The sequence below is a fragment of the Cystoisospora suis genome (genome assembly GCF_002600585.1).
Source record: "Cystoisospora suis strain Wien I chromosome Unknown contig_849, whole genome shotgun sequence".
Lineage (NCBI taxonomy): Eukaryota > Apicomplexa > Conoidasida > Eucoccidiorida > Sarcocystidae > Cystoisospora > Cystoisospora suis.
The window spans coordinates 1-22,419 of NW_027153650.1; the positions used below are offsets into that span (position 1 = coordinate 1).

A 22,419-nucleotide genomic window follows, 5' to 3' on the forward strand; every position below is an offset into this window, starting at 1 on the left:
GGGGGGGGGGGGGGCGGAGAGAACAAGAAGAAAGAAGTAGGGATAATAAGATAGGTTGGGTTTCTGTCTGTTCTCGGGGAGATCATCGTTTGTTTTTTCTCTGCCTTGAACGTATGAAGGTTTTCTTCTGTCTTCTTTCTCTTTCAAATGGAACGAGAGAGAGAAGAGAATGGGTAGGGAAGAAAACTGCGATAGAAGTTTTATGTTCTATATGGAGACGACATATTTTGGGGTGCCGCCGTCAGGCAGGCGTTCATGCGTTGTCTGTACGCGTGTATGATCTTCCATCATCTATAGCTATATATGTGTATGTATATACATCTGTAGATGCATACGTATGTATATCCGCATATAGATACTTCAGTGGTATCTATCTTCATAATCACACAGGGACAGGGAGGAGGGGTTTACAGAAACTTGGCAGAAGTCTTGATCAGAGGCGTTGTTTTACGTCGAGAAATAGATATGTCTCTTCTCTCTCACCTAGAGAGAGATCTTCAGAAAAGAGAGAAGGAGAACGCAAGGCGTGAGGTTTCATTTAACTCCCCCCTCCGCCGGTCTGCTTCTCCGCTCCCCGGCCTGTTCGATTCGGTGTCAGTACATCTCATCGCATATAGAGAGAGACAAGGAGAAAGAGAAGAGGAGAACATGTATATGCTCGTGGTGTCTTCCCTTTTGTAATCTCTCAGTGAGAGATGAACTTTTCTCTGTCTCTCTCTCTATAGATTTATTTGTGGGGGCTTGTAGATATATGTGTGTGTGTGAAGGAAGCTATCAAGGGAGGACAATTCCGATGGTTGATGCATGCAGGCGTTGTCATCATGGATTTTTCGAACTCCCTCCGCCTTCTTTACATAGCCTATCTTGTTTTCTTCTCAAGTTCTTTTTCCCTTCTTTACATGAGGGGAGAGATAAAGTAGTCCTCTCTCTCAGAAAAAAGAATGAGAATGTCTGGATTGAAGATAAGAAGTCTCTTCTTCTCTCTTGAGAGTATAGTAGGTCGCTCCTGCAAATCTCTCCTTTTCTCGATTCCTCTTCTTGTTCATTCTCTTGTGATCGTTTCTTCTTCTCTTTCCTTTTCCACGAACTTTCCTTCGCGAGAGACGGATAATGTCTCTTCTTTTCTCTACTGGCCTCTCTTCTCATGCTACGCGCGTGCAATTCTGTTAGTCGACGGAAAGCTAAGAGAAGGAAGAAGACAGAGAGAGAGACAAAGAGAGAAGACCAGAAGAGGGCGGAAGACCACGATGAAAACAAGGGAAAGAGGAGGAGGAGGAGAGAGGAGAGCAGAGACGTCTCATCTCTGGAAGAAGCAGAAAGAATGTCTCTCACACACTATTCTCATTCCTTGTTTCATTATGGTACCTCTCATGCTTTCTCTGCTCCGGTGCACTTCTTCTTTCATTCATATCTTCTCTTCTTGTTTTCGTCTCTCTCAAGTCTCTTTCTCAAGACTGTTTTCAACAGCTTCATGGTATACAAGACCAACGATGAGAGAGAGGAGTCAAGATGTTCTTTAGAGAGGGAGGGGTTGTGTCTGAAGAGAAACAAGAAGAGAAGAGGAAGGAGAGAAGAGGAGAAGGGGTAGGGATCTCTTTGTCATTTCATTCTTTTTGAAATGACGGAGCGCGTGCTGAAGAAATCGCCGGAGACAAAGTCTGTCTGAGGAGGAGGAGGAGGTTGTTTGTTTTTGATCCATTCTCCTTCTTCTTCTCCGTCTTCGCCCATGATGATCACTGTATCTCATATAGGCAATGCTCTTGTCTGTCTTGTCTATTGGCGTGTGTCTGTTTCACAAACGAAGGTATTTCTTCTTTTCATTGAAGAAGAGACGGATCATCCTTCTCCTCTCAGTAGCATAAGGCTCCTTGCTTCTTCGTTTCTTTCTGTCTTTCTTTCGAAGAGCTTTGTCAAGCTCTTGTGCACCTAATAGAAAGCCCGCGAGGTTTTCTCTTCTTCACTCTTGTCTATCTATCGGGATGATGTCTCTGTCTCTTCTACCTGTGTCTGTATATATGTCTTGATAGATAGGTCTCCGTGTATCTACCTGTAGCTATCTGCTCATAGCCATCTCTATGTACAGATCTTTATTTCTGTAGTTTTGTTTTCTATTCGTTTGAGAGGGACAGACACAGGGCCGCCACCTATGCACAGATTCGAACCTCTCCTTATCTCATTTCTCTTCTTTTGAAGAGTGGGAAACTATAGATGTCTCCTCTCTTTCTTTCAGAAGTGCACATGAAGCGGTCTCGTGCGTTTTTCATTCTCAGAAAGGAATAGAAAGTAAAGGATAGATAGGATGGAAATACGATTGTCGTATCAAGCCAGTGTATATATCTATTCACTTCTATATGTCTCGATCTCATGAATAGCACAAGCCCTGTACCTGTCTGTGCGTCTGTCTCGCCGTTGTGAAGTTGATGACTGGAGTGAAACGAGTGTCTATACACTCGAACATTGTTCAGTGAGCTTGACTGGAGTGGAGTATATATACACCTGAGTTGTTTTAGGACAGAGAATAACTCTCTTGATCTCCTTTCATTCTTTGCTTACATACATACATACATTGATATCCCCTCCATCATCGCCTTCCATCCTTTCTCTTTTGTTTCTATCTTTGATCTAATGGGTGTCCTGGCTCGTCCTGAAGATCGTTCAACGAGAAGAAAAAAACTACAGACAAACGATGAGAAAGGGAGACGCGATGGAGAAAGCGAGAGAAGAGAAGAGACACGTAGTCGTGTCCCCTTAAAAGGATAGAAGGAAAGACAAATAGAAAGAAGACGACAGAAGGAGGAGGAGAGAAAGAGTAATAAGAAGAAGGCAAACAAAAGAGAGAGAGAGAACGACCCCTAGGCGAAGAACAACATGGTCTTCGTATTCTTCAGATTATCTTTCTTTCATCTCTTTCGACGTTGTAGATCATCGTCATTCACTTTCTTGTTTCGCCCCTTCAGATTCTTTCTTCTGTCTTGTAGTAAACCTTCGCACCCTTTCTTCTTTCTTTCAGTTCAATAGATTTGATCAAGATGAAGTTTTGTTCTTGTTTCCGTCGTATTCTCCCTGCTAGGAAAGATGATAGAAATCTGCTGATGACTTCCCGTCTAGGCAGAGATCCTTCTTTGCACTCCTTATCTCTTATTCCTTCCTTGTCTTCTTTTCTTCCTTCTTCATATAATCCCTCTCTCTTTCTTTCTGTCCTCCTTTCTTCTCTGTTCGACGGTTTCTCTTGTTTTCTCTATCTTTCTCTCTTTCTCTTCTCACTTAGACCATCGCCTTCTGACTCTTTAAGTGAGAAGACAGCGGCGTCGTCCCCCCCTCCGTCTTCCTCTTCTTTCTCTCATAACGATAGCCCTCCTGGTGCAACGGCGTCTTCTACGCAGCCTCCTCGCCATAGAGATGAAAGAAGAGGGAGAAACACAAGACCGCCCCCCCACTTCCTTGAAGAAGAAAAACAAGACTTACCAGGCTTCCGCCCGGATCTCGTTGCCTACTGTTGTAACTCCTTCAATACCGAGGCGCCTCGTATTCAACCTGTCGTAGCTCAGTATACACCCGTAGGCCAACCTCAGTGCATACAGCAGACGTTGGTCGTCCAGCCGCCTAGAAGAGAGAGGGATGGTGAGAAGGAAGAAGGAGAAGAAGACAAGAAAGAAGGAGGAGAAGGAGGTGTAAGAAAAGAGAGATTAGAAGGTGTGAAAGCAGGTAAAAGGAGAGGAGAAGGAAGTTATAGACGCTTGAAGGAAGAAGAAGAAGAAGACGAAGATGAGCAGCAGGGGATAGGAGGGCGTGGTGATACGGAGAGAATGCCATCGTCCAGACGGCAGGTTATCCAGCGCATACAGACAGTTGAGCCAGGGGTAGGAAGAAGAGGAGAGGGAGAAGGGGGAGTTTATCCTTCTTACCCTTTGGGTGCGCAGGAAGGAATGGCCGGTTCTTCGCCTCCGCAAGGAGAGAGTTCACTTTCAGAAGAAAGGAAAAGACAAGAAGAGAAGAACAAAGAAGAGGGAAAGAAGAATGAGGAGGAGAACCCAGGAGAGGGAGGAAAGAAGTAGTAGAAGAAGGAAGATGGACGGAGTGTTGTTCCTATAGAGTTGATGCCTCCCAGGATGTCTTTAGGTACAGAATGATTCTTTGGAGTTGTGATAAGGATAAGATGCTCTATCAGCTGGATGAAGAAGGAACTGCATGCAAAGAGGGGGGCAGATCATCCCTTTCAGGAAGCCGCCATGCCCTCTGTCTCTTGAAAGAAAGGGAAAGGGAAGATAACCGAGTAACTCGGCTTTATTCAACAGCAAGAGAAGATGAGAAAACTCAACTTTCATACATGTATAATACGAGGAGGCTACTTATCTATTTCCATCTATATATACATATCTCGAGTATATGTCCATGCAGGAGGAGGCGGCAGGTGTGTATACATGTACATGTATACGCAAGAGGTAAACAAATATATGAGAGAGAGAAGGAAGATATCCCGCAGATGGCAGGGATGATGCACCGGAAAAGAAGAGCGTCAAGTAAATCTATTTCAGAGTCAAGGCCCCCCCCCCCACTTGGGTTCTTCAGAGAAGTCACATGTGTCTGCTAGACATGCACAAGGGTCACGACTCCTACTACTACTTTTAGTAATGAGTTTTTTTCTCTCCTTCATTTGTCTCTTTCTTTCCTTCTTTCTTTCTTCCTTTCTATCTAATCTTGATCTTTTCCTGGGATGAAAAAGAAGATGATCGACGGGGGGGGCACTGAGTGTCTTGCGTACTACTCAAGAAGAAGAAGAGGCGAGGACGAGGAGGAAGAAAAGGAGCAGGCCAGAGTGTATGGTAAGAGAATCTCTTTTCTTCTTCTGATCGCCTTGCCTTTCATTCATTCTTTCTCTCGCTCTTCCTCAGCAAGGAACTGTTCTCTTGTGTCTCTCCTGATTTCGAGCTCGGGGCACTTCTTTCTCACTAGAGAAAAGAGAAAGAGATTGTTTTTCTTCTGCTTTCATTTCGATATGCTCTCTTCTCTTTCTCTAGTCTCTGCTGACGAGAACGAGGAAGATGATGAGAAGAACCTCTTCGTCGACTGGACCGCGAAGAAGGGAGAGGGGGCAGGAGGCTGGACACGATTCCTTTTTCCTTGTATCTATATATATATATGTATATATATGTATACACACTTGTCTGTAGAGAGAAAGGTGAATATGTGTGTAGAAGGGTACCGACAGAGATATGTATGTATACGGAGATTTGGTAGATAGAGGTCTTGTGTGTGTGGAGCTGTATACGTTGTATGTGTATATATATGTACGTTTCGAGAGAGATATGTATGTGAAGAGAATCATATAGGTTTTAGTGCATGTGTTCCTATGTATTTCTACAGTAGACCGTTTTAGCCTGACGCTGAGGAAGTTCTCGTTTCTCAGATGTGCAAAATTTGTGAAGAACATGAAGAAAAGGAAAAAAAAGGAGGGACAGGCGAGGGATAGAGTCCACCTGGAGCCAGAGCAGTCCTCTGCGAGCCCGCGGCTGTCGGTCTGAGAATCCCCGCATGCGGTCTAGGGGGCGTTGATCATAGGCATCTGTTTGACTAAAGATAGATTTGCTTTCTCTGGAGAAGAATGATGTTTTTAACTTGCTTTCTCCTGTCATCTTCTCCTCTGTTAAGAGTTCTTTCCGAGTGGGGGTTTTCATCGAGAACTTTTGGTTTGTTCTGAATCACATAGATTTCTTGAATGAACAGAAGAAGAAGAAGAAAGAGAAGTAGAAGGAAAGAAGGAGGAGGAGGAGGAGGAAAGAATGAGAGAAGAATAGGTGGGATGTTGATACAGGAAGTTTTCTGGACAGCAATGATGGAGGGAAGAAGTAAAAAAGAAGAAACGTCTTCTTTTTTTCTTCTGTAGCTAGCCGAGCATGACTCGAATTGATTGAGACAGATGTCGTTATTTCAATAAGGAGGAAGAAGACAGCTTGCTAATGGTACGCAGATCGATGCATAGCTAGACAGATATACAGACAGATCACAGATAGATACACGTTTTCGTTTTTTTGCGTGTAGGTGTAGATCTAGCAAACGCATGATGAAAATGTACGTCAGCCAAGATAGGAAGATCCCAAAGATAAACCTTGTGAAAGGCCCAGTGGCAACTTGAACCTACACGTTCAAGTATAGCCGACACCCGAAATCGACGTCGATCTCGACAGGCGCACCAACCGACCGATTGTAGTATGTGCCTGTGGAGTTAGCTACTTGGAGATATGCATCGAGATACATATGCGGCGGGGATGTGAAGAAGAGTTCATGCATATAGCAACTGTTGGAGATGTCTGAGTAAAGAGAGACCCGGGTGATGTGATTCCGATGGAAGAGAGCGAGAGAGTTATTTCTTTTCCTAATGGATTCTATACAGCAGTGAGTGGTGAACAAGGAAAGATAGATTTTCAAGAAGCAAAAGGAAAGGTACGGATGGACTTGGTTGTCTTCTGTAGACAAAGTTCTATAGTAGGTGTACAGACACACATAACGCGCGATACATCCACTCCGGGAAAAAGTGAAAGAAGCCTCTTGTCAACTAGGTACATAACTCCTATTTCTTTATTTGGTTATCTTATTAGTGTACATGCACTTCATTACGTAACGGTACAAAACAAAGGACTTTTCAACTCAAACTATATGAATGAGTGTATGTACACACACTCGGGAAAGGGAAGCTTGAAGGTAGGGGAACGAAAAGTTGGATGACAGAAGTTGTGAGCCGTAGGACAAAGTTGTAACGCAGACGAACTCTTGCACCGCCGTTCAAACACGCGTGATGCGTGAGAACACGGAACGATAGGAATGGGTAGCTGCGGGCTCCGCCCCGCCCAGCACGATCGGAGACAACTGCGAAGCTATCTTCTCTCGCAATCTCATGCCGTTTGGTAGCGTGGTGCTAACGAGAGTCTCACAGCGTACCCGGAAGGTCAGTACCAAAACTCATTTCTTAGAGGATCTAACTACTATTCCTCTCTTTCCGTCGCTATGATCTAACACGACGCATCGGGAGAGTCGCGAGAGCGGGAAGAGAGACGCGTCTCTCTTTGCGCCTCCCCGGTGTAGCGGCTACGAGCAGTACTACGGACTACCGCTAAGCAGTCAACTACGTAGCCTGCACCGCTCCATCCGGGCTACCCGAGCACCCGGCTCACCCAGGGAATACTAACCGGAGTGCACACACTCTAATTCAGAAACCCATTTCTCGCTGAGGAACTTGTGTTCGTCGCGGGTACATCAGATTCTCTTTTTCTTGGTCTCTTCAAGAGGTAGCTTTCTTCCTTCTTGTTAAACAAAGAGAGAGGATGGGAGTGCCTCAGCCTACCTTCTCTTTCTCTCTTTCTCAGCAACTTATAAGCTGAAAGAGGTAGAGATGAGTTACTACACCAAGAAATCAGAATCCTCCTTCTCACTCTTTTTGTTCTAGTACACTGTCTCCCTGGTGTCACTTTTCCATACACTCATCTGCATGTCCATAGGTGTCTCTTTCATGTCCCTCTGAACAGCGGAGATACACATAGACGTATCGACACTACGTACGTGATCTGTGTTTCTATAGGCGGGAGAGCTATGTAGGAATACAGATATAGATACATAGATAGAGCCAAACACCTTCACAGTACGAGGCGAGGAGAGCCGATCGCCAACTATCTCGTCCAGTTCTCGTTCTTTTTCAGACCCCCCGTGAGGAAGATTTCAAGAGAGAAGCCTTTCAAACATGTATCTTTTTTGTCGTTCACTTTTTAAGAGACATCCTCTCTCGTTTTTTTACGAGTTCACGCTCTGCTAGATTCACTCCCGTCGTGCGCAAATCGATCCTAGATCATATACAAGTCGATTATCTTATCTACTGCCAACCGTTGACAAGAAGCATGACAGGACAACCGATTCTTCTCTAGCTAGCCAACCACGATGTGAGGTGGCTGTCGACATCTAGGGAACTAACTCAACAAGAATGGTTGATCCGACTAACCACAACAAAGACCTCTCTTCTTAATCACGAACTAATTACGGATCACAGCATACAAACTCCTTGTTCTTCTGGTTATATCTTTCAATACATAGATCTAAGACATAGGAGGTATAAGAACGTTCTGCCGCTCTCACCTAAGACGATTCTATCCGTCTTCACTCTACCGGAAAGACACCGAAGACGCTGTGCCAAGACAGGTGCAAGAGAAAGTACAGTTTCTGTCGATGGTCGTAGCCAACTCATTAACACACTTTCTGACTAGCGAGCTAGCAAGAGAGAGAGTGAGAAAGAAAGACGGAAAAGAGAAAAGTCTTCCTGTTTCCACAAAAGAAGGTCGAGTGCAATGAAAAATCCACCAAGATTCTCCTGAGTAGGGAGGAAAGATGTCTACCACGCTACGTTTGTTCGTCGCTTCATCCTCTTCAGTCTCAACTCTAAAGTGTATAGGCAGATCAGCATAAAAAGAACCACCTATCAGAAGGTACTCTTACAATGGCTCTCCCGTGCAGCGGACTCCTGGTCGCTTCTGATTTCTCCCTGTTGAGTGGTGAACGCTACATCTTCCTGTTTGCATGCAACGAGAAAAGCACATCACAAGAAACGAGAAGAAGAAACCGAAGAAGAGACCTGAAATTCTTCTTCTTCTTTCCTTCTTTTGCGACAGAGAACTTGAGAATCCTTCTGGTTTTTTCATCACACGTCGATTCCACTTCTCTTCTTTCTTCGACAGTCTTCTTCTTCTTCGTCTTTCTTGTCTCTTCGTGCCCTCTCAAGACAATCGACGATTCTGCAGCGTGGTTGCATCTCTTCTTTTGCTCTTTATCTTGACTTTTTTTCTTTTGTTGAAATGAGGGAAGACGTGGAAGTCGAAAACGAACGAACAGGCGTTGTTTCCTGGTATTGCCGACCTCTTTCTCGTGAGGGGTATGTACAGACCTTGATCGTGTAGCGGTGTGAGTGCGCAGATGTCTCTTCAAGACAGTTTGTAGGTGTAGATTCTCTTCTCTCTTTTCGTCACTGTTTTCTCTTTTTATCGTCTGACTTCTCGTCTACGGACTTTCCAATCTCGCTTTCTTCCTACGAGCATTGTTTTCCGTCCTGTAGGTGCCTGGTTTCTCTATTCATTCCATCATAGGACCAAAGAACAATGATGGCCTTGGCGGGTGCTGTATATACACCCCATCCTTCCGTTCTTTGCGGTGACCCAACTGAGAAATGGTTATGTTTCAAGCAATGGTTCTTTCCGCTTTTTCTCTCCGGCGTATTTGTTCTCTCCTCCTCACGGTGACCTTGAAGAAAAGGAGAAAGAGAAAGCGAGATGCTTGTGGGTAGCTTCCTACTTCTTCTTCTTTGGATCGCAATGCCCCTGAATCATCCTGACATCTCCCTTTTGTCCACCAAGGAGTTGCATAGAAGGGCCTTCTTTCGTTCACCTCTTCATCCTCTTCTTCACGATAGAACTTCTCCTTTTACCTCTCAAAAATCAATACACTTCTTCTTCTTCTCCCATGTCATCTTCTCTCTCTCGTTAGCTTCCTACGCCCCAGTGCCTCTTGTCTAGACACCAACACGACCCTCTTCTTCAGTTTGCCTGCCCCGCGGCTAACTCCCCACGCCCCTTCTTCCATTTAATGGAGACAGGAGCGGAAGAAGGTAACGGACGTTGAAGAAGATAATGTGATCAAAGGAAGCTATAGCAACAAGGAGAAGAAGAAGTAGGAGAAGAGACAGGAGGAGGAGAAGAAGAGGCAGGGAAAGGACGAGAAGAAGAGGAAGAATGAGAGACTTTCATGGTGTGTAGAGAAAGGAAAGGAGAAGTCTCCTACATACACTCAAAGAGGAGAAGTAGAAGAAAGGACAAGAAAAGTGAGAAGACCTAGGTTTATCATGGGTATGGGAATTTGCTTACAACCGCACTTGGAGGGGAGAGAGAGAGAGAACAACGAAGAGGGAGGGGGGGGGGAGAACAAGAAGGAGAGGAAGAAGGGATGCTTCAACACTTGGCCGTGAAGAACATGAAGAGAAGACGAGAGAAGACAAGACAGGGAGTCTAGAAAAGAGAAGAAGATGAAAGAAGGAGATTCAGAGATGAGAGAGAAGATGGGTGATTTACCCCAAGGCACTCGTATGGATGTTGTTGTCCCTCCAAGAAAACAGAAGAGACAGGAGGTGGACAGGAATGAAGAAGAGTCAGAAAGAAAGACAGATCCTCTTCTTCTTCCCCAAGACCAGAGAACGAGCGATTCTGATAGGCATTCAAGAGACGATGGCAAAGATGAAGAAGAAGAAGATCTGAAGAAGAGAATGAAGCGTGTTTCTACCTCACAAAAGAATGAAGGAAAAGAAAAAGAAGAGGGGGAGAGAGCAATAGGAAGGACATGGAGGGTAAAAGAGAAGACAGATGAAAAGAAAGGAAAAGAAGAAGGAGAAAAGAAAGAAACGAAGGATAGAGGCCCACCACACGAGCAATTAGAGATTCCCCCGGACACCATCCAAGAGAGAGATGCGAACAGGTATTTTGTAGAGGAGATGATGGCTCCACATCCACGGTCTTGTTCGTCTTCTCCTCTTCATCTTTTTTCTTCCTCTTCTCCCTCTGCTTCTTCTCCTTCCTTCTCCTCTTCTCCTCCTCCTCCTCGTCTCGGGGTGTCATGGAAAGGAAGTATTGACGGAATGAGCGATCTGTTGAGATCCCTGACCTCTCAGTTGTCGTGTCAGTTTCTCCTTCTTATAGAGATCGAGCTGTCTTTATTTCTTTCTCAGATCCTCACGTATCATCTATCTCTCTTTCTCTCTCCCAATGCGCACAAGATGAAAAGACTTTCTTCACAAGACTCACACATCACGTACACCTTGTCCTTCCCCCCTTTACCTTCCTTCTATCGACGCCTCATTCATCTCACATGCGAAAGATTTAACTTCCACACGCAGTCCTCAGGCTGGGGCGATGAAAGGTCTCTCTCTGTCTCGGCAGTCCTTCCTTTCTTATTCTCCGAAGGACCAGCTGGTCCGAAGAAGATAAAAAGAAGGAAAGGCGTCCAAGAGAAAGGCTGCGAAGAACACTTCAAGATCTCTCGTAGCAATCGAGAGAGCATCAGAAGAAAAGAAGGAGAAAGAGAAAAGGGAAGAAGACGAGATGTGTGGACTGAAGAACCGAGAGAAGTGAAGGAAGATAATGATGAGGAGGAGGAGGAAGAAGAAGATAGATGTCTATTCTTGAGAGTGCCGTCAGATGTGGAAGTGCCTGTCATGCCCTCTTTATCTCTTGAAGATTTCCTTCCTCAACTCTCCTATTGCATGACAGTCGCACCAGCTGGATCAAAGAGAAAAGAAGAGAAACAGACAAAAAAAGAAGAAACAGAAGAGAAAGGAGGGGAAGCTTGGAGAGGAGAACAGGAAGAAGAAGAGAGAAAGAGAATCACGAATGATACACCAGGGGAGAAAGAAGTGACGGGAGAAAGTCAAGGGTCTCCTAAGAGACGACAGGAAAAGACGGCCACTCTCGAGAAGACTTCCAATCCCCAGTGTAATGAATACTTCTCTCCTTCTTTCTCCTCTTCATCATCCTCTCTTTGCTCTCCATTAGAAGGACCTTCTTCTTTCTCTGTGCTTGGCCAAGTGATCGAACAAGTAGAGGAAGGAAGGTTCAAGATGAAGGAGCTGTTTCTTCTCTATCGATGTGTCCGTTTACAGATGGAGAAGGCATGTAACCTATTCGAAAGGAGAGTATTAAGACAAGAAAGAGGAGAAGACGAAGGAGAAAGAGAGATGATGAGCCAGTTCAAAGGACAGAGAGAAGGGACCAAAGGGGATACGAGGCGAGAAGGACTTGAGAGGGGTGATCGAAGGAGTGATGGAGAGCAGAAGGAGATGACAGGGAGCCGAGGAGACGAAGAAGAGGGAGAGAAAGATGATACAAGGAGAAGAAGATTTCCACGTGTTGAAGAGAAAGATAAGAGGGACAGTAGACTGAAGGAAGGTGAAAGAAGAAGAGAAGGATGTGCGTTTGTGGGCGATCATAAGTTTCTCTCTCCTCAGAAGAATCTTGCTTGTAAGGGAGACGAAGAAGAAAGAGAATTCAGAAGCATGGGAGAACGTATAACTTCCTGTTCTTCTTCTCTTCTTCTCTTCACCTCTCCGTTGTCTTCTCTTTCTAAAACTACGCTCGGCGAGATGGAAGAAGGAGAAAGAGAGAAGGGCCATCCTTCAAAAGAAGAAAGAGAGGGAGAGAATCACCAAGAAGAGAGGGAAGGAGCTCATTCGCCATGCAAGGAAACAGGAGAGGATCAGAAGAAGAACGAGGAGAACAAGAAGGAAAGACTCGAAGAAGAAACCAAAGAGCTATCGGGGCCGCCAGTTGAAGCGAAGAGAAGGAAAGGAAGAGGAATCTTCTCTTGGAGAAAGAATGAAGAAGACATCTGTAGGAATGGAACCTTCACCTCGAAGAACAAAGAGAAGAAAGGGGAGGAGAACGAAAGAAAAGACAAGACAAAGGAGGAGGAGGAGAAGAAGAAGAAGAACGAGAGTGAAGGAGAGAGTCAGTCTTTCCTTCGATCTTCTTCTAAGGCTATACTTAGGGGAGGAGAAGAAGAAGAAGTCTCTCGAGAGAAGGAAAGAGAACAAGGAGAAAAAGAAGGTCAGTTAAAGAAAAGAGGAGAGAGATTTTCTTCACCAAAGTATCTCGGATAGAACTTTCTCTTCTTCGTTCTCTTTTTCTGTAGAGATAGCTCGGGTAGAGAGCGAGCGAATCGTCCCTTTAAGGCTTATCCTTCTGGTACATCATCTATCCTTCATGTATCTGTCTACTAGCTATCGTACCTATCTGTAATCTAGTTACATGTAGATCTCACAATCTACCTATCTATCTTTGATCTGTCTGTCTCTAATGTATCTGTGTAGCTGTCCATCTTTCTTTAGTCTATCTATCTATCAGTCGTGTTTCTCTCTATCAATCTATCTACATATCTTTGATCTCTGTGTTTTGCTTCTCCAGGTGTTGGTGAGGAGGATGATGAAGCTTCAGTCGAGGAATATTTTCCGGACCATATTTCTTCACGCCCTCTCTTCTCTTACGGTGCTTTTTCTTTCTCGAACTGTTCTTTTTTTTCTTCCTTCTTTGATCTGAAGAAACGAAGAGGAAGAGGTAGAGAAGGCATTGAAGAAGAAAGAGGACAGGGGAAGTTCCAGAGTCTTTCATCTTCCTCTTCCGCTTGTTCATTCATTTCTCCGAATAGACATACACTTTCAGCTCCATGCCGTCAAGTCTCTCTTGTTCTCCCCCCTCCTTCTCTTTCTCCTCTTGTGAAAAGTTCAAGAGGGGAAGGGGGAGGACAACAAGGAGAAAGAGAAGAAGAAGAGAAGACGGTTTTTTTTTCATTTTTCGCTTCTTGTACATCATCGCCTTTTGCTCGACTGTCCTTTCATCCTTCGTGGATTCTATCTTCTTCCGTCTCCCCCGAGGAAGAAGATGAAGAAGGAGATTATGCTGAAAAGGAGTTTAGTGAATTTGATCCCCAATGTAGCGTATTAAGTTTTACAGCTGAGGTTTACAAACCTTTCACGGTGTGTCTATACACCCGGGAAATCTTTCCTTCTACTCATGATCAGAGCACATCCCCCTCCACGTGCTCTGATAGAAAGGATAGAAAAACTCCTAAGAGAGAAGAATACGAGGACAAAGGAGAAAGTCTTTTTTCATCTTCAAGATCTGATCGCTGTCAACATGGTGATAGCCGCACATCAAGAAGAACAACATCTTCTTCTTTTCTGAAGTGTCACAGAGGACCCATCCCTTCACTTTGTTTAGTTCTTCTCTTGGATTTCCATCCTGATAGAATCACTCAGAAAGGATGGATTGTACATGTATCTCGGGTGTACATACACCTCAAACAGTTGTCATCGTCCCGACGGCATCCCCTCCTCCTTCGACGAGGAGATTCTAGGAGAAGTTCTCATAGAGAAGATGCCCGGACTGGGAGAGAAGAAAGAAGAAAGAGTAAGAACCTCTCAAGAAACTTGCATGGTCTCTCAGAAGAAAAGAGACATGGACAGAATCAAGAGGAAGAGAGGAGCCGTCATGTGTCTAACCCTTGTCTATCTATCTGTGTGAAAGATGCATGGGAGATAAGGCAGGAGTGGGAGAAGAGATGTCGGGCAGCTCATCTTCTTCTCTCGAAATTCTCTCCAGGTGAAAATATGTATCTGAAAGGCTCGATGAAGACAGAAAACGACCAAGAAGAAGAACAAGAAGAAGAAAACGAATGTAGAAGAAGAAGAAGAAGAAATCGTGGGCCGATAAAACAAGAGAGGTGTGAAGGCGGAGCCGATGATATTTTGCAAGAGAGAGCTTCTGTACAAGGCGGCGGAAGTCAGTCGCTTCATAATGAAAGTTTCCCTAGCAAGCTCTTACAGACGTCTTCTGCGTCGTCTTCTCTTCCTTCCCATGTCGGAACTTTCTTTGTGCCGTATAGAGAGGAAGAAGAAGAGAGGTCAGAGGAAGAGAAAGGAAGTCAAGAGAGAGAGAAGAAGGAGAAAAACGACTTCTCTCGTTCCCCTCTCTCAGGTACACCTGTATCTATATGGATTGCTCAGTTTCCTCGTTTTCTTCTCCCTCCTGAAACGTCTCCTGCAGCTCCTCTCTCTTCTTCCTCGCCTACCACCGGCCTCACATCCCCCAGGCTTTCTCCCTCGCTTCAAGAGAATAGACAGGCTCCTTCTTCTTCTTCTCCCTCTTGTTCCCTCGCTTTCTCTTCAGCCCCGTCTTCTCGTCATCCTTGCGCTTCTTCTTCATCTTCTCCTTGTGCTTCTTCTTCTTCTCTACCACCCTCTTCTTCTTCACCCCCTCCTTCTTCTTGTTCTTCAGCCGCTTTATCTTCTTCTTTTCCTCTTCTACGTCCATCGAGGTGTTGCACTGTATTGATTGGAAGGGGATCTTATCCTCTGAGCATCCACGGAGAGATTTCATTTCTCAACATAAGAAACCACGAAGAAGAAGAATCTCTTCCGTCGTCTTGCGATTTCAAGGAAACATCTTTCATACAGGAGGATCTGCCCTCGGATGATAGAAGAAGAAGAGAAGAAAAAGGAGATGACGATGAAGAAAAGGAAGACATTTCTCTCGCAGCGCACCTTAAGACTTCTTCTTCGCTGCATAAAAATGTACAAGAGAGAGAGAGAAAAGAAAGAACGGAGGTGTTCCAAGGAAAGGAAGAGAAACAAGAGAAGAAATCTTACGTCATGTCTCTTCAAAGGAAAGAGAAGAAAGACAGAAAAGAAGGAGGAGAAGATAAAGGAGCAGGAGAGAAGAGAGAAAGAGGTGTAGGTGGCCCACGGAATGCCTTTCATCGAGCTAGGCAGATCTCAAGTAGAGAAGATGCAGACAATACGATAGCGAAGTTTCTTCAAAATGAAGAAGTTCTAGAAGAACGAGAGGAGGAGACGAGAAGTTTGATCAGAAAAGACGAGCTAGAGAAGATGGTGAGTATGGACGCGGAAGAAGAAGATCGTGAAGGAGAGAGAGATCCGCAGAACACGCCATTCTCGTCTAAACACGGAAAGGATAATAAGGGGGATGGAGGAGACGACGTCAGAGAAGAGCCTCGAAGTGTTAGCAGGGGGGGAGATAGAGAAGAAGACATAGATCTTGGACAGAAGAGAAAGGCAGACAAAGAAAGAAGAGAAAGAAAGAGAAGAGATGAAAAGGAGGAAGAAGAAGAAACAAGCCAAGTACGAGATTGTGACTTGCAAGACAATGATGCTAGTGAAGAGGAAGAGCCTCCCAGTAGAGAGAAAGAAGGAGAAGAGAGTAGAGATCGAATCGAAGAGATTCTAAGAAAGACAAAAGGAACTTCTTTCTCTCTTCATTCACGGTACTCTCCTTTATCTCAGTCCTATTGTCACCCTTTCCATAGATGTCCATGCGGTGTATGTACAGGTCAGAAACTTTTCTACTTCTCCTTCTTCGCCTTTGGAGTACCTCCTCCTTTTTCTTCTCCCTCGCCACTAGTCTTCTCTTTACCGCCTTCTTTAGGACTCAAAGGTGAGAAACTTGAAGGCGGCGAGAAAGAGAAGGAGAAGAAAGAAAGAGCGCTAAAGAACGGAGAAGAAAACGTCGGATGCGGAAAGACAATTGAAGAAGAAGATGATGAAACGGAGAGGAAGAAGAAGAAGATGGAAGCTAAACTTTCTCCAGAAGATAGGGGGCGAGAACCGTTTTCTTTAGAAAAGATAGATGAAAGAAAGATATCGTACATCAAGACGAGCCCACATCATGTAAACATATCCTCTCCATTCTCAACATACATCTCACCCGAAGTCCGTTCATCTTCATCTTCTCTTTCTCTACGTCCTTCTGAGTCTTCGCGTGTCTCGCCCCGTATTCTCATAGGAGGAAAGAACGCTCTTCTCCGTGCTGTCGCAGAAGCGGCTCTCTCGTCCACGACAGTTCGGCGAGGTAGGGGAGATGATGAGAGACAGAAGAGTCTCTTGGCTGTCTATGACAAGAAGAAGAGGAGAGAGGAAGAAATCTCTCTCTCTCAAACTGCATCGATGATTAAGAAAACTCCTTCGTCTTCTGTCATGGTCTCTCCGACTAGAAGAGATCTTGAAAGACAGGGTTTAGATGGAGAAGAGAGACGAAAAAGCATATCGGATGGAAGAGAAGTTATGAAAGAGGATAGAATGGAGAAGAGTGGTGTCCAAGAAAGAGAAGAAAGAAGGAAGAAGGAAAGTCTCGAGACGAAGACAGGAGAAAGAGAAGAAGAAGAAGAGAAAGATAGAGAGGAACCGCCGTTGTCAAATTCTTTATTGACGGGGGGCAATAGAGTCTTGGACTCCAAGAACACAAGGAAAAATACGATAGAGAAAGAAGAAGAGAGAAGAAAAGAGAGAGAAACTTCTATAGGGTTCAGAGGAAGAGAAGAAGAAGAAGAAGAAGAGAGAAGAGGAGGATACCAAGCCTCGAGTCAGTATACGAGTTCAAGTGGTGTATGTACACTGTGTACATCGGCTATGAGTGTGTTAGGAGAGAGCTGCCCTTACCATCATGTCATACGGCAGATCAAAGTTTTGCATGATGTCGCTCATATATCCAATCTTTCTTCCTTAAGTCTCACCCTAGAGGACGAAAGAGAGAAGAAAGAAGAGGAAGGGGGGGAATCTGAGAGAGGGATGTTCTTCTCAGACGATCTTCAAGCTTCACTCCTAAGAGAATGGACCTTCTCTCCTGTCATAGCAGGCAGAGATCACATCGTAGAGATTCGCTTTTCTGTTAGGGGTTCTAGCTGCAAAACAGGAAGACACTTAGATACACGACAGGAAGCAGATGAACGGTTGATCTGTTGTTCTCCCAACGAGAAAAAGAAGAAGGAGAAGGGGGAGCTCTGTCTTTCGACTGACTCTATGAAGAAAGGAGGAAGAGATACGATGAAGAAGAAGAATCTAGATGATAGCGATGAGGACGTAGGGGGAAGGAGAGACGAGAAAGAGGCTGAGGGCAGGAAAAGACGAAAGACTTCTGAAGAAGCGACACCAGAGGAGGAAGAAGAAGAAGGAGAGAACAAGAAAGAAGAAGAGGAAGAAGGTGGTAGAGAGTGGACGAAGGAGGAAATGGATAAGAAGAGAAGAGGAAGAGAAGAACAAGACACTCTAGAGAACGAAAAAGGGATAGAAGAGAGAGAAATGCAAGGTAATCTAGAAGAAGAAAAGGAAAAGAAGAAGAAAGATAAGATCATGAGAATTGAGAAGGAGAAAGAAGAAGAAGAGATGTGTTGGAAGGAAAGGAGTCTTTACAGCCAGTTTCTTCCTTGTTGTTTGGGCTACTTCTCGTCACCAAGCGCACCTCTTATCACAACTACTACAGATAATGAATGGACCTCTCGTTCTTCCTCTTCCTTTCCCTCTCCTTTTCTCTCTTCTCGCCACCGATGCAATCCCTCTCCTTCTCCTTCTTCCTTTTCTTCTTCTTCCTGCTGTCCCATTCACAGGAAAAGTGATCGTCGTCGACATGACGAAAGAGAAGAAAAAGAAGCCGGAGAAAGACGATTCTTTCACATTTCTTGCCTCCTTAACTTTCTTCTCCACTTCACTATAGAAGCCGGGCTTCCTTTTCCATCCCCTGTGAAGACGCATACTGAGCATCAGCTAAAAGAGGAAGAAAAAGAAGAAGAAAGAGAAGAGGGAGAGCTTGTTCCAAGTAGGAAAGGAACGGTATGGTCTTTGAGTTGTGAAGAAGGTTGGAGTGAGAGAAGAATAGTTGTTGAAGAGGACGGGCGAAAGAAGAAGAAGAAGGAGGGAACTTCAGTGATGCTTCATGAGGGGGGACATCAGAGTCGTCTTGTTCTGCCTCTTATACTTCGTTTTCGGGGTGGGAGAAGAGAGAGACGAGACAATGATAAAACGAACAACAGTCATAAGGAGACTTTGCCACACTTCTCTACGAAAAGCACTCTGATAAGAGACGTCCAGAAAGTCAAAGAAGGTCTTGAAGATTTCACACAGGGGGCCTGTGACAATGGCGACGATAAAAAAAAGAAGAAGAAGAAGGTAGAAGAAGAGATGTCGAGAAGAACAACTCCACAAGATGAAGAAGAAGAAGCCAAAGAGAAAGAAAAGATTGAGAAATGGGGAGAAGAGGAAGAAGAGATTGTGTACTATGCTGTATGTATCTCCTCACATGCAGCCCGGGTCGTGAAGTCTCTTATACTTCAGTGGAAGAGATTTCATGGGGATTCCTCTTTTTCTTCTTCTTATCTCTGCAATGATTGCGCTCAGCTAAACCATTATGAGAAGAGGGATAAAACGAATGGAGTGAGAAGTTCTTTTTCAAATCGCCTCCTATCCCCATTCTCCTTCCCTCTTCCTCTCTGTCTATTCTTCTCTTGTTTATCTTCCTACCGAAGAGTCTCATCGTCGCTTGCTTCTAAGAAGAAATCTTCTTCTCTCCATTTCCCTTGCATCTTTGGATGTGTCAATACACTTCAAGTTTCTTCTCTCTCAGGGGTGGGATGTTTGCCACCTAGTGACGACGAGGTCCTTTCTTTCCTTTCTTCTTCTCGAAGAAAAGAACAAGAAGAAGAGAAAGAAACACGTCAAGAAGAAGGTGATAAAGAAGAAGAAGATGATGTAGATGATCTAAAAGCTCGTGGCTCTTCCTCTCCGACTCTGTTCTTATCTCATCGTCATGGACAGGGGACGTGTTCATCTTCCTCTCTTTCTTTCTTCTCTCCATACATGTCCGACAACCGTCGCTCAGGATCTTCTTGTATTCCAGGAGCTTCTCTTTCTTCGATCTCCGATGCTTTCTTGTTGCCTTTTAGGTCTCCTTTCCCATCTTTTTCTCTTGCTTCTTCTCCTCTTCATTGGCGTAGGCCTCTCTGGTCTTCATCGATGTCTGTAGGGGGGTTGATAGGAGCAGGAGATAGAGATGTTTGGCTACAGAGACTAGAGAAGTTTTCCCGATCAACGATAAGAGAGCTTGGTCTGAAAGAAGTTCTTTCAATTCTCCGGGAAGACAAAAAAAAGCTTCTACTCAGGGAGCCTCTCTTAACGACGAAACTTCAGCGGACGAAGAAGAAGAAGAAGATGGAGAAAGGCCGTTCGAGTTCACCGGTTGAAGAGAAGAGAGTTGAAGAGGAAGAAGCGAAGATCAAGAGGAGTGAGAAGAATGAAAGAGAAGAACAAGAAGGGAAGAACCTTGTCTTTGAAAAAGAAGAAGAAGAAGAAGGTCACGAAGTAAGAGAGGGAAACAACAATACAGGAGAAGGAGATGAAATGAAGGATTCGAAGAATCCTGAGCCAGATTGGGATCAAAGAAAAGAAGAAGAGGTGGATGTCTCCAGTTCAAATGAAGAAGAAGACGAAGAAGAAGAAGAAAAGGGGCGGACGATACTTCGGTTGGAAGTAGGCAGTGCTGTAAGAATGATAGCGTATAACCTTCCTCGCTCGCGAGAAAGAGATACACTCATCTCTAGATACCGGAAACGTCAAGAAAACTTGGCATGTAGCAAGGATATTTCAAAGTGATAGACGCGAGACTGATAGAAATGAAGACTCAGAAGAAAACATCTAAGATCTTGGGAAGTTTTCTCTCTATATAAATATACATGAGTCTACAGCTCGGGGTGAAGCTCATAGAGGGAGATCAAAACACTCGTTTGAGTGTGGTAGTGAGTAGACACCTGAAGAAAACTCGATCTCGGGTGTATAGACACCTGAGAATGCGTGATTATTCCTACTTCCTTTGTAGAAAGATTTCTAAGCATTATTTTCCTTTGTAATCACCTGGTGAAAAGACGGGAGTTGTTCTGAGGATTGGCTTGATCTCGCAGGGGGAATTTTGACTGTCTGTACACCTCAAGATACTACAGTAACATATCTAGAGTAGAGAACGTTAGCTTTGTACATACACCCGGACGATAGATAGTTTTCCCGCCTAAATGGGCACACGGGGAGATAGACAGATAGATAGAAATCGTCTTTTTTATCTCCGCGTCCCTCCCTCCCCCTCCCTCACTCGTCTTCCTCTCTCTTGCTTTCTTGTGTCTTTCCTACTTGAGAGAGAAGAAATCCTTCTTTTTCTTCTCTCCGTCTCCCTTGTCTTTCAACCTCTTTCTCTTGCGGTCCTTCTCACTTTCTTCCCTTTTTCCTTCTGATTCTTCCTAACGTGATCGATTTTCTCGGTCTGTTCTCAGCGAAGCACTCCCTCAGTTTTATAGTCAAGAAAATAGGATGATGTGGAGACGACGACAGACGACAAAGCTCTTTGCTCGCATGTGGAGGTTTAAGGGTGATCTTTTTTGATCAAGGAAACTTTCATTCTTTTGGCGTCTTCAAGTTCTTTTTAATGTTACGAAAAACCTGTCTTAGTTCTTTTGAGAAAGGTCTTTGCCGGTCCTGGCTCTTCCCTTCCCGTCTCCTGAGTAGACAGAGTTTCATAGGACCTAGTTACTTACGATGATGTATGGATACCCCTACGCAAGGATACCTAGCCATTTCTAATTTCTTGGCCAGGGGGCGGGTCGACGTACTGGTGGAGCCATGAAGGCTTCGAGAGAGAGTTTTAGACAAAGGCAGAAATCGTGTGGATGATCCAGTGAGTAGTATTCACAGGTAGATAGATAGATTGAAGATAGGTAGAGAGAAAGCTATATCAGTTTGAAGATGGACAAACCGGAGTCACTTCTCGTTCATGGTTCTTCGTCTTTCTAGTTTTCCGTCCATGCAATCATAGATCCAGATGGTCTTGTAGGCCCTCGACATAGTCACAAAAGGGATGGCGAGAATGCATGGGTGGTGTAACTCCCCTTCTCCGCAAGTGAAGAGCAGTGAGTGACTCCGCTCTCCTGGAATGAGCGTTGGCTACAAGATGTGGGAAAACGAAAAAGAAATGAACAGAGACGCCACCACAAAACTGTCGCGTTTATGGTCTAGTGGTAGAATACCTCGTTGCCATCGAGGTGACCCGGGTTCGATTCCCGGCAGACGCATTTCTCACAGCTTGCGACTCAGTCGTTAATAAACTCTTGAGTTGATCACCATCTCGTCCGTTCTTTTTCTTCTTCCTTGTGTATTGATTGTCGTAGTTCTTTTTCGTCTTAGTCATTAACGAGAAAGGGCTATGGAGATGATAGCAATAAAACCCATAGAAATGAGATGGACGGTAGATAGGTGGTAGGGTCTCCCTACTGAAACAAAAGTCACTCGTTAGTCCATTCAGAGCACATGTGCAAGCGACGATGAACGAAAACTCATATCCAAGCGGAAGGGCGGAAGAAAAAGCGCTCAGACATCTCTTTTTCTTGTGCATCTGCCGCGATCGAACCACCCGTGTCATTTCGATGGTGCATGCCGACGAGGTACCGTACCACTGGACAACAAGAGGTTGGACGTTAGCGCAAAGGGGAAGTGAAAGTTGAAGAAGACAAAAGGCTCTCTAAGAGAGAACTTCATCTACGCTCTCAATCGTCTCCTTCTCCTTTTCTCCCTCCGTCCTTGTCTCACCGTGAGATAGGTAGACGAAGCACTGGATAAATGAGAGGATTCTTATCTTATTGAAACGGTACGGGAAAGCATTGATTCTCTGAGTCGTCCATCGCCGGACTGATATAACGGATAGAGTAAAGTGCATGCATATTTAGGTCCGTGAAAGCTCTCTGTGAAGACAGGGAAGGGTCCTTGTTTTCGAACACTCTCTATTCATGCTACTTTCTTTGTTTCTGACAAGCTGATTGATAACGTGTATGTACTCCTTCTCGTCTTCTTTCTCTATAAAAGTCGACATCACCCCATCTAGGGCGCGTGCCTATGTCTGCTCTCCTGGTATGGCTGTTCTCTCCTTCCAAGACTTCATAAAATCTACATGCTATCTACTGTCTCTCGCCGCGCCGCCCCCGCCCCCCTGCAGTATCTCCACATCTCCTGTGTACGTCAACACC

At 44.7% G+C, this 22,419-nt stretch overlaps 2 protein-coding genes across 2 annotated transcripts; both read left to right on the plus strand.

Annotated features, from left to right (window-relative positions):
* The first annotated feature begins 153 nt into the window (after nt 1-153).
* CSUI_002042 (uncharacterized protein) lies at nt 154-5,670 on the plus strand. Its single transcript, XM_068062244.1, has one exon. It carries the CDS (start codon nt 3,030-3,032, stop codon nt 4,053-4,055), a length of 1,026 nt encoding a protein of 341 aa, XP_067925777.1. The 5' UTR covers nt 154-3,029; the 3' UTR covers nt 4,056-5,670.
* Nucleotides 5,671-8,590: 2,920 nt separating this feature from the next.
* On the plus strand, nt 8,591-20,884 carry CSUI_002043 (uncharacterized protein). The gene is made up of 2 exons (XM_068062245.1): nt 8,591-12,623; nt 12,981-20,884. Exons 1-2 carry the CDS (start codon nt 10,055-10,057, stop codon nt 20,006-20,008), a joined length of 9,597 nt encoding a protein of 3,198 aa, XP_067925778.1. The 5' UTR covers nt 8,591-10,054; the 3' UTR covers nt 20,009-20,884.
* Nucleotides 20,885-22,419: the final 1,535 nt, after the last annotated feature.

Excerpts from the sequence above, each read along its gene's own strand:
- CSUI_002042 (XM_068062244.1), top strand. The coding sequence starts at position 3,030 with ATGAAGTTTTGTTCTTGTTTCCGTCGTATTCTCCCTGCTAGGAAAGAT.
- CSUI_002043 (XM_068062245.1), top strand. The coding sequence starts at position 10,055 with ATGAAAGAAGGAGATTCAGAGATGAGAGAGAAGATGGGTGATTTACCC. Across the intron at positions 12,624-12,980 it reads AGAACAAGGAGAAAAAGAAG|GTGTTGGTGAGGAGGATGAT; the intron begins GTCAGTTAAAGA and ends TTGCTTCTCCAG.